General features: G+C 42.7%; 2 protein-coding genes across 3 annotated transcripts in view; one reads left to right on the top strand and one right to left on the bottom strand.

Annotated features, from left to right (window-relative positions):
- Positions 1 to 245: 245 nt before the first annotated feature.
- Positions 246 to 11,932, bottom strand: LOC121573578 (2-acylglycerol O-acyltransferase 2-A). The gene is made up of 6 exons (XM_041885668.2): positions 11,756 to 11,932; positions 10,531 to 10,709; positions 4,406 to 4,610; positions 2,108 to 2,282; positions 1,326 to 1,525; positions 246 to 816 (listed from the first exon to the last, which is right to left on the bottom strand). The coding sequence occupies exons 1-6, from the start codon at positions 11,847 to 11,849 to the stop codon at positions 662 to 664; spliced, it is 1,008 nt and encodes a 335-aa protein (XP_041741602.1). The 5' UTR covers positions 11,850 to 11,932; the 3' UTR covers positions 246 to 661.
- A 2,722-nt stretch (positions 11,933 to 14,654) lies between these two features.
- Positions 14,655 to 16,688, top strand: part of LOC121573577 (microtubule-associated protein 6 homolog) — a 36,306-nt gene continuing 34,272 nt past the window's right edge. The window contains exon 1 of one of the 2 annotated variants that reach the window (XM_041885666.2): positions 14,655 to 15,731. In XM_041885666.2, coding sequence (XP_041741600.1) covers positions 14,998 to 15,731 — 734 coding nt within the window. In that variant the 5' untranslated portion in view covers positions 14,655 to 14,997. The remainder of the gene's footprint in view (positions 15,732 to 16,688) is intronic. The other variant, XM_041885667.2, reaches the window with a different exon arrangement.

The following is a 16,688-nucleotide window of genomic DNA, read 5'->3' as shown; positions in this document are numbered from 1 at the left end:
CAGAAAGAATGGGGTGTCAGCTATGACATGACACTGAGTTAAAAAAATATATTTTGGTTATTGAACTACAGTATATGAAGTGGATCAACACCCGGTAGCAGAATGATGGTAACAGAATGACATCATGGGTCCTTGATTTGTACTATACAGAAATGAATAATTGTTAATGTCATTCTCTTCATGGTGATGTATCCTGAATAGGTACACAAAGGTAGAAAAATGTAATATCCTCCTTTGCATGTTTGGGTATTATTCTACACACTGGCTATTATTCTAATGAGCTCAGCCACCAAACAAGAACAAATAGAGCACAGTACAGTCCAGTAGATTACATTTTTCTGAAGATGGGAAATAAGTAAATACGTGTGGGATAGGCACATACTCAATACAGTGGTTTGCATGAAGGGAAAGATTTGTCCATATCTTGGCTAAGAATGTTCATATCAATTCATCGTGTTGCTTGTCTTCTGTAGTTTGGTCCTTTAGTTGGTTATGGCATTAAAGGTTTTTATGTTTGAGGAAAGTCAAGTGAGAGGATTTTGTGGTGCAACTCCAAAAGTGCTCTCTCTCTCTCTCTCTCTCAACACCTCTCTCTCTCTCTCTCTCTCTCTCTCTCTCTCAACACCTCTCTCTCTCTCTCTCTCTCTCTCTCTCTCCCTGCTCAGACGAAGCTGAGGTGTTGGTCCTCTGGCACTCCGTACTTGCCCTTGTGCTCCTCAAACAGCTGGCTGAGTTCTTCTGTGTAGAGCTGATGGAGGGTGTCCAGCTCCTCCACTGTGGGCTTCTCATTCTTCTCCACTCTGATCGGCTGTCCCACTGTGGAGAGGTCAAAGGGTATGCATGATGACATCACGTTCAAATATAGATTACAGTGGTAGTGCATAATGCGCAAAAATGTATTTGCTTTTTGGATATGATTTTTATTAAAGGTATTTGTTTAACATAATATGATGCCATTTTCAAGTGGGGATTGCCAAATAGATTTACACAGCCAGCCACTGTTGCTGAGAGGTTGCAGCAAACTGACGCAATCAAACTATCTAGCATGTCAAATATAGCCGATGGGCAAATGTGTCCGTCTCTGTCGCTCTCTGCCAGATAGTTTACTGATATGAAACCTCTGCCAAAAACAACAATTGCCTTTGCAACATAGCTTGAGAAAAGGATAAATAAATTGGGCAGATATAGTGGACAGCTACTGATAACCATTCTGGCTTCAACTGGCAAGGCCCAACATTTCTAAAACGTTGCTTAGAGTTATCTAGTCTACTTAACTATGAAATTGGAACAATGTCCTAGGCAGTGAAGATGAGACAGTGACTCACCCACAGTGTTGATGGGCTTCCTGTAGGGCATGATACCAAAGCTGTACTGGAAGACGCCCCGCGCATGGAAGAGGGGCAGAGAGATACCCATGATGCTCTGCAGCTTGTCCTGAATCCAGCGGAGCCAGGTGCCTCGAGGGTTCTCCACCTGGTCAAACAGCTCGTTCTCTCCAAAGGAGAAGACTGGCACCAGATGAGCACTATGGAGGGAATGGGTGGAGGAGAGGAGACGAGGAGGGGAGCGGAGAGGAGAGGGGTGGAAGAGAGGTGAGGTGAGTTGAGACAGGAGTTTGGCCTTCAGTTTTGTTACGATCGTCTATGAGTTTGTAAGGTACAGTATATTTGTAGAATGCAGACCCATGCAGTTTCCATTTTATTACTAGGTGTTGAAGTTTGTCCTAAATGATTCCACTATTGATGAAATTCATAAGCAGTCATGTAAAACACGTGATTCGAGCAAGCTTTGTGTATCCCACAAAATAAGTTGTGAGCTACTGTAGCTGGACTTGCTGTGTAACCAGCAAAGTCAAGGGAAAACTGAATTGGGTAACACTGATGTCACTTGACTTGTCCCTCTGCATGTCATACAGTGCTTGCATGCGCCCAATATAAATTCTCAAAGGGCTTACACAAGTCACTATTTCAGGAAGCCGCCCACAAGTACACACTGTACATATTCATATCAAACTATGAAGCGATTGATTCAATTGAAGCCACTTGTGCAACCATGAGATAAGTTATGAGACAGATAATGAAATGTCCTCTGCCACCTCTGACCCTACCCATGTTCCATTGCCAGTTTGACGAAACCTTTCTTATTGGCCAAGAGAATGGTGAAAGCGCCAGGGCGTGCGTCCAGGGCCTCGGGGGCTCCTCCCACTGCTATGACAACGGCATTCCCACCTCCCTGTCGACGTAACAGATAGCTGGCACTCTCCTTGTCCGAGGGAATCAGACCTGGGAAACCCATTATACACACAGGTCAGGTGTTTGTAATAGTGGGGGGAAAGTTTGGTATACTATACTTCACTGTCGAACGATGATCAAACTCAAAGATGTTAATTTGCATCATGCTGGTTGTCCCCAATCAATCAGCTAATGAATACAATTGATTTATATTACATTCTTGTCTTTACAGTAACATACACTGAGTATCCCAAACATTCGGAACACCTTCCTAATATTGAGTTGCATCCCCCATTCACCCTCTGAATGGCACACATACAAAATCCATGTCTCAAGGCTTAAAAATCCTTCTTTAACCTGTCTCTTCCCCTTCATCTACACTGATTGAAGTGGATTTAACAAGTGACAGCCATAAGAGATGATAGCTTTTCACCTGGATTCACCTGGTCAGTCTATGTCATGGAAAGAGTTCTTAATGTTTTGTACCAAAGCTGTTCAGACCCTTCACTCAGTTCAGTGCATTCGGAAAGTATTCAGACCCCTTGACTTTTGCCACATTTTGTTGTGTTACAGCCTTATTCTAAAATTGATTAAATTGTTTTTTTCCCCTCATCAATCTACATACAATACCCCATAATGACAAAGCAAAAACAGGTTTTGAAATGTTTGCAAATGTATAAAGAATAAAACGCAAAAATAACATTTGCATAAGTATTCAGACTCTTTACTCAGTACTTTGTTGAAGCACCTTTGGCAGGGATTACAGCCTCAAGTCTTCTTGGGTATCATGCTACAAGCTTGGTACACCTGTATATGGGGAGTTTCTCCCATTCTTCTCTGCAGATCCTCTCAAGCTCTGTCAGGTTGGATGGGGTGTGTCGCTGCACAGCTATTTTCAGGTCTCTCCAGATGTTCGATCGGGTTCAAGTCTGGGCTCTGGCTGGGTCACTCAAGGACATTCAGAGACTTGTCCCGAAGCCACTCCTGCGTTGTCTTGGCTGTGTGCTTAGGGTCGTTATCCTGTTGGAAGGTGAACCTTCACCCCAGTCTGAGGTCCTGAGCACTCTGGAGCAGGTTTTCATCAAGGATCTCTCTGTACTTTGCTCCGTTCATCTTTCCCTCGATCCTGACTAGTCTCCCAGTCCCTGACGCTGAAAGACCTCCCCACAGCATGATGCTGCCACCACCATGCTTCACCGTAGGGATGGTGCCAGGTTTCCTCCAGACGTGACGCTTGGCATTCAGGTGTTTAATTTTGGTTTCATCAGACCAGAGAATATTGTTTCTCATGGTCTGAGAGTCTTTAGGTGCCTTTTGGCAGACTCCAAGCGGGCTGTCATGTGTATTTTACTGAGGAGTGGCTTCCGTCTGGCCACTCTACCATAAAGGCCTGATTGGTGGAATGCTGCAGAGATAGTTGTCCTTCTGGAAGGTTCTCCCATCTCCACAGAGGAACTCTGAAGCTCTGTCAGAGTGATCATCGGATTCTTGGTCACCTCCCTGACCAAGGCCCTTCTCTCCCGATTGTTCCGTTTGGCCGGACGGCCAGCTCTAGGAAGAGTCTTGGTGGTTCCAAACTTCTTCCATTTAAGAATGATGGAGGCCACTGTGTTCTTGGGGACCTTCAATGCTGCAGAAATGTTTTGGTACCCTCCCCCAGATATGTGCCTCGACACAATCCTGTCTCTGAGCTCTACAGACAATTCCCTCGACCTCATGCCTTGTTTTTGCTCTGACATGCACTGTCAACTGTGGGGACTTATATAGACAGGTGTGTGCCTTTCCAAATCATGTCCAATCAATTCAATTTACCACAGGTGGACTCCAATCAAGTTGTAGAAACATCTCAAGGATGATCAATGGAAACAGAATGCACCTGAGCTCAATTTCGAGTCTCATAGCAAAGGGTCTAAATACTTATGTAAATAAGGTATTTCTGTTTTTTATTTTTAATACATTTGCAGAAATTTATAGAAACCTGTTTTCGCTTCGTCATTATGGGGTATTGTGTATAGATTGATGAGGATTTGTTTTTATTTAATCAATTTTAGAATAAGGCTGTAACGTAACAAAATGTGGAAAAGGTCAAGGGGTCTGAATTCTTTCCGAATGCACTGTATGTCACAAAGTGTTTCACAGTAACCCGGCCTTGACCTAACCCCAACCCCACTAACCTGCCATCATGATGTAGTCTCTGAAGAAGGGGGCTCTGAACCAGAGAGGCAGCATCAGCAGGAAGCTGTCAAGGCCAGGGAACAGTTTCCTGAAGCCTGTAGCGTACGTACAGAAGTTAATGAAGGCTCCAGCCACCAGCACCCCATGGGGATGGAAACCAAGGATGTAGTTCTTCCCGGGGTCCAAGTCTGCTGTCTTCACCAGCTGCAATACAACACACAGGGGATTCACTTGTGAATTCAATAGTCATAATAGTTATGTACTATACAGTAAACAGGGTGCAATCACATGAATTTCTAAATCTGAATCTTTGTGAGAGATTTTTGAAACATTTCAAAAATGTATTGAAAGCCATACTCTCTAGGAAGCCTATGAATTGACTTCCAGGTATTTGGCCTATATCTTTATGTCATGTGTATCTTCATCACATGTCACCTGTGTGAGTTCTAGCTGTTGTTTGCCTGCCTCCACAGGGGCTGTGAGAAGAGACTATCCTGCCTCTAACCAGTATCGACCGGTGTCTCCTGTCTCTTTGCACAGGCAGATTGGAGATAAACAGGAGGAAGGATCATGCCTGTTGTCTCCCTTGATAGGATGGTCACAGGTCACTGGATGGGGTCAAAGTTCCTTGTTAGTTAACCATGTGCTGGGAATGTTATGCGCATACATGTCAAAACCAAAGCTGCTAAAAACACTTTTTGAATCGACCTCAGTGTTTGAGACTAGCAGTTCAAGGCCAATGAACTCCAAGAATCCAGTCCCCACCTATTAGTTATAGGGCTACGCTAACCTCTCACTAGCAAAACAAGGGTAGTCATCGTAGTAAACACTAAGCACTAAGCAGGCATATGGTGGGATATATTGACTTAATGGATTGAGATGATTAATTCAAGGACGAACCACCAATTGTAAACAACCCGTTTGACCTTCTCTTGTTCCTTCTCTTGTTTGTCTGTAGTCCTCTGTCTAATCATGAGATTTTGCTGTTTCCAAGAACAGATCACAGAATTAGTCAAGCTCTAAGACTAAATATACCAATAATATGTCTGATTCTGTTGTCTGGGGCCATGCAGTCCTCTGATGTCTGGAGGTACTTGGCTCACCCCAATATCTGGGCGTGGGGAATGCATGTTCGGAAGTGTACTGAATGTATATTGGGGAATGGAGCTTTATCAGAGTTTGGCCTATTGGTCAACAAAGATGTCTGTATGAGTGAGAATGGAGCTCTAGTCGTGGGTTGCCATAGAGCGAGAACACTGGCCAATTATTTAATGGCCACTCATTATTTTGGTCTGCGCTGGAGGCAGCCTCTCTTTTCAGGGTTAATCATTGGCTCCTGTTCCTCCATGTTTACTAACAAAAGGGGTGTCCACTCCTATGCCCGCCGATACAGTGAACACATTTTTCACAAAGTGTCCCGCTCATGCTTGATATACAGTAACCTATATCTAACTCTACTATTTGAACTCAGCAGAGGTTTTAGGCATGTTGTTGGATTTTGGCTTAGAGTTGGGTTCAAACAAGACGAAAAGTGTATATATTTCTACAAATTCAAAGTGATGAGAGGAGTCAGTGTCTATAAACTATAGTCAAATGTTTTCAGTTTGGAAGTTGGGGTGCAGGCGGAGACAGTGACGCTGTCATTAGGGATGGTAGTGGAGAACCAGACCTCAGTGAAACCGATGACACCCTCTGAAGGACACTGCTCTGTTCAGACTAACATTGACTCTTTATTCCAGCCTTAATAATGCATGAAGTCAGATGCTCTGTTGGCACTTAGGGGAAATTACATTCCAGGTTTGAAGAAGTAATCTTTGTTTGGTACTTGGTATCTGGTTGTGTTTAATGTACTGTATCTTTCCTTGAGAAATGAAGGAAAGTCCATATGAACTAATGATGATGTTGCTCGTTTACTGTAAATTCCCCATGTGGAATCGATCTGTGTAAATTCACCATGTGGCATTCAGAACCAATTCATGTTTTGCTTGAGGGAGAAATTACTCTCTCTAATACAGTTTTTCTCAGTGGTGTAGTAGAGGGTATACGCAAATATACACCATATACCCGCTTATTTTTTCAGTGGGCATTGCGTATAGTCACTTCTTAATCCCCACAACGCATATCAAAGTAGTGTAGTGGAGATATACAAGGTTGATGGAACAGATCAGAATGTTTAGCTTAAAATGTTGATAAACTATTATTTCTTTACATTTTAGGCGCAGCAATGTGCACACGGCGGCAGGCCTACATGCAAATATTCCAAAAAGCAATTTGCGGAAAAACACCATTCATGGACAGAGATGTAAATATCATTAGAAATTTAGAAAGAGGGGAGATCTAAAGATGTAACAACTATCATGGGTTGCTATTATGAATAGGATAATGCTAGACAATGAAAGAAAGTTGACAGAAAACCAATAGAACAAGAGAACGCATCCGAGGAAGTCTTTATAAAATAATTGCCTCCACGTTTCTATGGTAGGATTTTGTCTATAGGCTACTTTGAAGCAAGTTAAGACATGCCTCCTAATATAAAGAAAAACGTCCAGGTTTCAAACAATTAAGGAACAGGAAAAATATAGTGATGCTAATCCTAACCTTCTTCTGGTAGATGGAAAGGCTTTCCCAATAGCCTTCTCAATTAAATGTTAACTAGCTACAAACTAGCCTATGCCTACCTGGCAGAATGATATCATGATTATTTGCATCAATCCAGTGGCCATTTGTTTTGCAAACTCCATCTTATGAAACACCACACTTGAATTAAAGGGTAACTACCCTCAAAAATCTAAATTTCTTAAATTTACCCCAGACCTCAAAAGTGGTCTCTGGATGTGGTTTAAGCATTGTTATGGACTTTGAACATCCAATTGTGTTGTTTTTCTATTAAAAAGGGTAACTTTAAGAGTGAAAACCTGAAACAATAAAAACTTAAATGTGCCTACTTGCACAGTACAGCTTGGGTTGGGACCGTTTGGGAAATGTTGGGCCAAATGTTAGTATCCCCACTTCTCCAGGAACCACTACACCACTGTTTTTTCTCAATCGGGTACAACCATTGTTTGGATCTGTGTTGAAACGTCTCTATAGCAAAACAGCAATGATCAAATGTTCAAATACATTTACAGAACTTCTGATCATTTTCTTGCCTTTGTACCTGAGTTGCATATCTTACACCCCCTTTTGCAAAACTTTAAATACAAATGTCATGAGTGAATACAAAATTCACTGTTAAGTGGTTTCTTCACAGAATATTAACACATTGTTTTCATTAGAAGAGAAATGTGTGCAATCATGTTGTTTCCAGCTGTCTGTAAATACTAGTGCACAAAAGTCTAAAATCATCCCATCAGTGTCATACTATGTACAATATAGGGAAAGATCTAGGCAATAATTTCTGTGATTTTTGTGGAATGAAGTTGGGTTACTTCTAAGTAACTTTGGGTTACTCCTAAGTCATCATCTCCAACATTGTTAACTTTGAAAATCGATAACATTGTTCCAAGAAATGATTGAACGTGATTGAGAAAAACTGTCAAACGTACAGGCGGTGTAAGGGCTATTTGACCAAGAAGGAGAGTGATGGAGTGCTGCATCAGATGACCTGGCCTCCACAATCACCCGACCTCAACCCAATTGAGATGGTTTGGGATGAGTTGGACCGCAGAGTGAAGGAAAAGCAGCCAACAAGTGCTCAGCATATGTGGGAACTCCTTCAAGGCTGTTGGAAAAGCATTCCAGGTGAAGCTGGTTGAGAGAATGCCAAGAGTGTGCAAAGCTGTCATCAAGGCAAAGGGTGGCTACTTTGAAGAATCTCAAATATAAAATATATTTTGATTTGTTTAACACTTTTTTGGTTACTACATGATTCCATATGTGTTATTTCGTAGTTTTGATGTCTACACTATTATTCTACAATGTATAAAATAGTACAAATAAAGAAAAACCCTGGAATGAGTAGGTGTGTCCAAACTTTTGACTGGTACTGTATTTGCCTTAATACTGCTCTGTCTGTAGACTCTCTCTGTTGACTCAATTACCACATAAATACTACAGTTGACTATAGAATACAACAGTACTTACTGTAGAATTCTGTTATAAACTGTAGTCTACTATAGAATACTATACTACACACTGTAGTATCCTTCAATCATGTGTAGTACTTACTATAGAATTATGTAGTATATTGTAGGATACTATAGTAAATACTACAGTTTTATCTGCAAAAAAACACTTAGTAAATACTACAGTAATATCTGCAAAAACACTACAAAACACAAAACTTTTTTAACTATAGTAAATACTACAGTATTTAATTTGCATAGACCCTGCCCATTCATCCCCATTCTCATCGACGGGGCTGTAGTGGAACAGGTTGAAAGCTTCAAGTACCTTGGTGTCCACATCACCAACGAACTATCATGGTCCAAACACACCAAGACAGTCGTGAAGAGGGCACGACAAAGTCTATTCCCCCTCAGGAGACTGAAAACATTTGGCATGGGTCCTCAGATCCTCAAAAAGTTATACAGCTGCACCATTGAGAGCATCCTGACTGGTTGCATCACCGCCTGGTATGGCAACTGCTCGGCCTCTGACCGCAAGGCACTACAGAGGGTAGTGCGTACGGCCCAGTACATAACTGGGGCCAAGCTTCCTGCCATCCAGGACCTCTATACCAGGCGGTGTCAGAGGAAGGCCCTCAAAATTGTCAAAGAATCCAGCTACCCTAGTCATAGACTGTTCTCTCTGCTACCGCACGGCAAGCGGTACCGGAGCGCCAAGTCTAGGTCCAAAAGGCTTCTCAACAGCTTCTACCCCCAAGCCATAAGACTCCTGAACAGCTAATCATGGCTACCCGGACAGTCTGCACTGCACACCCACCCCCACCCCGTCCCCCTTTTTTACTCTGCTGCTACTCTGTTAATTATTTATGCATAGTCACTTTAACTCTACCCACATGTACATATTACCTTAATTACCTCGACTAGCCGGTGCCCCCGCACATTTACTCTGCACCGGTACCCCCCTGTATATAGCCTCCCTACTGTTATTTTATTTTACTGCTGCTCTTTAGTTATTTGCTTTAAAAAATTTTGCTTAACACTTTTTTTATTTGTTTTACTTTGCATTGTTGGTTAAGGGCTTGTAAGTAAGCATTTCACAGTAATGTCTACACCTGTTTTATTCGGCGCATGTGGCAAATAAAATGTGATTTGATTTGATTTGATTAACAGTACAGAACAAAGTGTAAATTCTGACAAAGGGCAAGAGCGTAGACCCATCTCAGCGTAAGGATATTATCTTACCTTATCTTATTATCACACTGTTAGTATGATGTTGAGAGACTGAGTTCTTACGATAAGACCATTGATGATCAAATTCCAATTTACATCTCTCAGCTGAACTCGTGTCTCTCTACACACAATCCCTATTTCACCACTAGATGGCGGCATCAACCAGCAACAGTTGTGGAAAGGCCCATCCCTCCCTCGTGTCAAAAAACATGCACAGACCTGGCCCCTGCTCTTTTAATGATAAGCCCCCCAAATCATACAGTCACAAACACTCATGTTTTTTTTTGGCATCACTCCTAAACTGAGACCTGACAAAGAATGAGATCTGACTGCTAATGAGCCAATTACAGTGGGATCAGAATGGGCGGCAGAAGGATGTGGTCGTCATGCGGAGGGAGCATACATAACTCCACACATTGAGAGAGCTCATTCTAGAATTGGCATTATCAGTGGTGCTGTCTGGCTGGGCCCTGCATGCTCTTGTATAGAGATAAGGCCTGAGGAGCCACTGCCAGATCGCTGCAATCATCCTCTGCAGAGGGCTTCAGCCTCCAGTCCAAATAACACAGGAGGGATTTGAGATGAGGAGGATAGAGTTTACTGGTAGCAAAAGATGTTGGAGATACTGCCTGACCTCTACCAAAGGTTGAGTAAAGGTCTTTGCCATCTCCATAGTATATGCACTCCCACAGAGTATGTCTGAGAATTGTCTGTGTTTATATGAAACATGTATTCTCCATTGAACATTCAAAAAAGGGCTACACTACAGTTCTGACTCTAAGTATAGTCATCATCAGCTTGCAGTAAAATCAGCAAAGTCACCCCACCTTGACAGGGAAGTAGTCCCTCATGTAGTCCCAGACACGTAGGTGGCACAGGAAGTGGAACCTGCGGCCCCCCTTAGACGGCGTTTCCCAGTCGAGGAAAAACCAAATGGCATACAGCACGCTGATCAGCCAGAACCGCGTGAACATCAACACAAAGAACATCATGATGCAGCATGGAGCTGGAGGAAGACGACCAAAACAGACAGACACACACACACATGCACACACACACACACACACACACACAGACAGATAGACAGACAGATACACAAACAGACACACATAAACAGATACACATTAGTCAACTGGGAATATTAGTCTTAAAATCAATTTCACAGAAATCAAATACATGTATTTGTTTTCTAGGTGATTTGGTTGTTTATATGAGAAAAACAGTGGAAGAGCGGCAGTCTATAACTTGGGGAGACTTGAGGTTGATAGGGCAGCTTTATGATGTGATGGGCACTGCACTATTAGGTTGCAACTCTTAACCTGCTGACGTACTGAACAGCAGCGAGCAGGAGAGGGACAGGGATAGAGAGAGAGAGACGGGAGAGAGAATAAGGTAGGGAGGGATAGAGAGAGAGAGAGACCTTCTAAGCAAACCAAGAATTGTACTACAACTCAAGCCATGAGTTTTCCTGACCACGTGACCTGAACAGATTGACCAATAACTAGGACCCAGAGTTCTTCTTGGTCAGGTCATTTGGTGGTCTTGAAAAACTAATACCAGGCAGTGAGTTCCCTCTTGTCCACTAGGTACCACTGATGCACAGTAACCAATCCATCTATGGGAGAATAAAAAGTGTGGAAGGCCTAACGGACAAATCTATTGTGACACACACTGGCATGAAATCATGCACTGAAGACCATGGAGGTCTCTCCACTGTCCAACACATGTTAAGTAAGAGTTAGTAAAGTTACTTAAGGCAGTGGCTTCTGTATGAATATATTACTGTACGCACTTGCCTTGGTCCGTTTCAGGCACAACTCCATGGGCACATGGAAGTCAGCCAGCAGTTAGCCTGCCTGGCAACTCTCATAGAATTCCATTTCAGCTTCTCCACACTGAGCAACCCATTAAACAAACAGAACTGGACACAAGGCTCCCCACTTGTTACGCAAGGAGGAAGAAAGGCTAACTAACACTACTGCACAGCACAAACACACATAGACTGCCCAGAACAAACAGAGCAGAGCAGAGCAGAGGCAGACAGACACTCACCGAGGCCCAGAAAAGAGAAGACCCACTGCAGCACTGAGGCCATCTGCAGTCTCCTGGTTAGGGGCAGGTCAGTAGGGGCAAACTGGATCTTCATGGTGAGGAACTGGAGAGAGCTGAGAGCTAGGCAGTGCAGGCAGATGGGAGGCTAATGTCTTGGACTAGGACACCCAGGAGAGGAATGAGCAAAGTAGGTCCAAAGTCTGCCTCTCTCCCTCTCTTTCTTTACAGTCGTCCTATCATCTTATCTCTGCAATCCTTTTAATGCATGGGTTAATTACTCAACCCATATCTATAGCTTCAAGAACTTTGACCTTGCTGGTACTGAGCAACTTGAAATGCCCTTCACGTTGAACAATAAACAACAAAGTAAAGTTATTGTACAGTGAGCTGTCAGCAACAATAGTGTGAACTGAGCCAGTGTATTTATAGATACTGCATACTTTGAGAGCCTGTAGCCAATCAATATCCATATTAGTTTTCCATTAAGTGTGTTTTCTTCTTGTGGTTGAACCTCTTGATCTTTTTATATTCTGCTGTTCACCAATCAGTGCTCAGTCCCAATACATTTTATCCAGGTGCTTATAGAAGGGCTTTGAGCAGTTGATTCACACTAGATGTGATCTACATTTTAGTCATTTAGCAGACGCTCTTATCCAGAGCAACTTACAGGAGCAATTAGGGTTAAGGGCACATCAACAGATTTTTCTCAAGGGCACATCAACAGATTTTTCACTTAGTCTGGGCAGGGATTCAAACCAGCAACTTTTCGGTTACTGGCCCAACGCTCTTAACCGCTAGGCTACCTGCCGCCCTAAAGTGAGATTAGCCCTGTTCTATCAATCTTTCTATTAGGTGGTTTATATGATTCATTATTGATTGTGACTTTTCCATTTTCACATCATATTGATTATTTGGGGGCTATCTGTTACGCCATAAACATATGAAAATCTGACATAATGTATATCATAACCTTGAGGGAATATATTTGATGTCACTGATAACTAGTCCTGTGAATACCATTCCTTATTTGTATGCTCTCACCAGCAATTTGGTACAAATAACCCACTGGGCACACCACGTCATTTCAACATGGATAATTGGTTAATAGTTGGTTGAGACGTTGATCAATGAGATTACAATCAATATTCACCCGCAAAAAAAACAGCCAAAAGTTAGTTGAATTTCCAACGTTTTATCATTATGCTTTCAACCATCTAAAAGTACAACCAAATTCCAATGGAAAAACATTGTCTGATTTTTGGTTTAGTTGTCACCCAAATGTCTATCCCTGCGCTTTCAACCATTTAAAAGCACAGCAACGTTCAAATGGAAATACAATGTCAGATGTTTTGTTTATTTATACAACAGATTAATATGTTATCACTGTGCTTCACCAAATAGCACAACCATATGACCTGGATTGCAGTTGAGATTACATTAAAAGTGCATGGCACAAGTGATGAATGCCGTTCAAGATTCTGCACAGATTATTACAGCAATTGTGAAGATCTCCACAGACCTGCGATGACCTATGCATGCTATCTTGAATATGCATGCTTTATATGATTATATAAGACTTTTATAGTTACAGTAACCTCAAAATGTGGTCATGGATGAGTTACTCATTTTAAGGTTGAACGTTACATTAATTTGTAAGATAGCCTTATCTTTAGGCCATTTACTGTATTTAAAAAGTAATATTAAATTGTGTTTGGTTGACAACACAACCAAATATCAATATTTAAAGGAGATGTCGGTCTAATGCACTGCATGGCAGTGTTAGAGACATCACTACAGACCCGGGTTCGATCCCGGGCTGTATCACAACCGGCCGTGATCGGGAGTCCCATAGGGTGGCGCACAATTGGCCCAGCGTCGTCCGGGTTAGGAGAGGGTTTGGCCGGGGGGGGCTTTACTTGGCTCACTGTGCTCTAGCGACTCCTTGTGGCGGGCCGGGCACCTGCAGGCTGACCACGGCCGTCAGTTGAAAGTGTTTCCTCCGACACATTGGTGTGGCTGGCTTCTGGGTTAAGCGTGCGGGTGTTAAGAAGTGCGGTTTGGCGGGGCATGACTCGACCTTCGCCTCCCGAGCCCATTGGGGAGTTGCAGCGATGAGACAAGATCGAAATTGTGGAGAAAAAGGGAGTAAAAAAAAGGGAGATGTATCTACTGATTGGATAGTTCCATCAGAGCCACTGGCTTAATCCCATTCTTCAAGTTATTAGGCTATTCATTGGATTTCAAAAGTGATATTGAATTGTGTTTGGCTGTCAACGCAACCAAATATCAACATTTGAAGGAGATGTATCTTCTGCTTGGATAGTTCCATCATCTGTACCACTAACTTAGTCTGGCTTCCATTCCAGTTTGTCTACAAATTAATAATTGATGTGTTGGATTCACGTCTCTATCCCAACCCAAAATCTAATTTAAAGAATAGGACTGAATCAAATCGAAACAAACTTTAAATGCACTTTAAATAAGGTTTGATTTGATTTTAGTCCTATTCTTTAACTTGGATTTTTGGTTGAGATGGAGACGGGAATTAAAGCATATTATTAAGTAAAACTTTACTCCAAAGCCTCCATACAACGACACATAAATGAAGTAAAAATAATGTAATCCAATTGCAGTATGTGCAATAGCTCAGTTTATTCCCTATTTGATATGCTAAAGCACACCATCAACTTGTCATGCTTTATTAGCCTCTTCAATTGTACCCTACATGAATTAGCCTACTACTAGTAAATTCTTGGTAACTTGGTATGAACTTATGGAAACATAAAGCTATAATGGAATTGAATGGGTTGAAGCTTCAAAATGTCTCTCCTCACTGCAGTAGTTGCGTGATGATGACGATGCCAGGTGTTATTTCTCTGCTTCAAGCCTGAGCACCCATCCTGTCATGTGGAGGATGCTGAGCGCGTGGGCGGGGCCGATTTTCCTTGCAGTGCCCTGTTTTAATGCAATGTGCATGACTGGACAGAACGGGCAGAGCTGAGAGCAGCGCAAAAGGAAAACATCCGAGACAGTAATCTTCATATTTGGTTCATGGATTTATCATTCCTCTATTCTCGCTAAACATCGGAGCTTGCACCATTCAACAACTCGGACATTTTGTTCCTCTTTAGCAATATACTGGGGCCCATCAAGAGCCGAGGAGAGACAGAGTCATTTTCCCTGCTCGGATCAGTGGCATATTGAAGAATTGTATCGCGCGCAGGAACTGAGTTTAAACCGACATGGCGTGGCCCTGCATCACCAGGGCGTGCTGTATGGCCCGCTTCTGGAACCAGCTGGACAAGGGGGACATTTCGGTGCCATTGGTTTTCACCAGGTACGATGTCTCGGAGATGCAGCATCTTCAGCTGCAGCACCAACAAAAACAGCCGCATCACCACGCACATGCGAGTGCAGTCGCCATAGAAACGCAACCCTTTCACAGCGACCAGGCCGTAGCGGCTCGTGCGAACCCCGCGACTGGCACCGCTGAGTCTGGGGAGCGCGAGTGTGGTTCTGTAATGCGGCAAGACTTTAAACACTGGAAAGTGCGACCTGAGCCAAGCTGTAAACCTAAGAATGAATATCACACTCCTGAGATCCCTTTTAACAACAAGACACAATATCAGAAGGATTTCCAGCCATGGCCTATTCCTAAAAGGAGCGACCATCCTTGGATTCCGAGACCCAATCCCTCCATCTCTATCGGCGATGATCGCGTCCAGGATAGGTCCAAACACTCCCAAGCGCACGCGGAGGTTGACAGCGGTGTGGAGAAATGCGAAATTGCTGACAAATTGCAAGAAAAAGAAATCCTGGGAGGGAGTAAAAAGAAGCAAACTGCAGAGAAGCAGGGTGGAAAGAAAATTAGCATCAAAGTGGAGCGAGAAGATGCAGCAGGGGCCAGAGGCAGGGCAGCACTAGATGCGCTAAACAGGCAGTTAAAACAGGAAGTTACAGTTGGCAGCTCATACAAGTAAGTTCTAAACTTCACAGGTGAAATCCAGAACCACACATTGCATCAGATCATTGTGGAGGTTTAATGCGTTTCCAAAGTGGCTTTGCTGATGTTTTGCCTCTTTGTGTTGTAGGTGAGTGAGTTCACCTTCAATATGAGGTAGTGTGAAGGTCGTTGCATATTGATGAGAAAAGCAAATAGGCCTACATGTAAAATATTCCTGATATATAATTCAGTATCATCAGACATCAAACCAATTTTTTTTTTACCAAGGAATTCTAACCACTGCTTTCTATTCAAAACTTTGAAGCAGATTTGCCTCAATAAAGTACAATGGATAAAACAGCATTGATCATAGAAATAGTGTAACAGTGTAAAACATTTTGTTCAGATGGTCTTTACTTGTATATAATGTTCAATTCAAAAGGTTTGTGCTAAGGTAGAATGAATGTCCATGTTAAACTAAATCTGTCTCTCTGTCCCAGCGGTATGCGCTGTGCATGAGTGATGATGGAGACCTGCCATCTCTCTGTCTGTCTTAGTGAGCCGAGCACTAAGACCCGTGCTAGATATGCAGTTTACACAGACACAGCTTGGGGCAGCAGCAGTGCCATGTTTTTGTTATGCTCTGTGAACAAAGATGGTGGATAAGTTGTTTAGTCATCTGCCACATCCCATTAGAGTTCCAGGGAGTGAGTGCCACAAAGAGTTTGAGTGTTTGAGGATAACAACTTGAGAAAGTTTTGCCTTTGTTGTTCAAGATGCATCAATACCACTGTTATTGATTGTCCTATTTCAGTTTTCTTTGCTCAGTTCGGCAAGAGTACAGTCCCATGACCAAGAGATCACACTCCATAGGTTTTATGTCCAAGCCTTACTGCCAAACACAGTACCTCTTGTCTGATGAATAGAAGCACATTTCATCCAGTGAGTGTGACATGACAAAACTAAGCCTGACTCAGCTGTGAATTATAT

Source organism: Coregonus clupeaformis, chromosome 9 (genome assembly GCF_020615455.1).
Source record: "Coregonus clupeaformis isolate EN_2021a chromosome 9, ASM2061545v1, whole genome shotgun sequence".
Taxonomy (NCBI): domain Eukaryota; kingdom Metazoa; phylum Chordata; class Actinopteri; order Salmoniformes; family Salmonidae; genus Coregonus; species Coregonus clupeaformis.
This window is presented reverse-complemented; position numbering and strand designations above follow the sequence as displayed.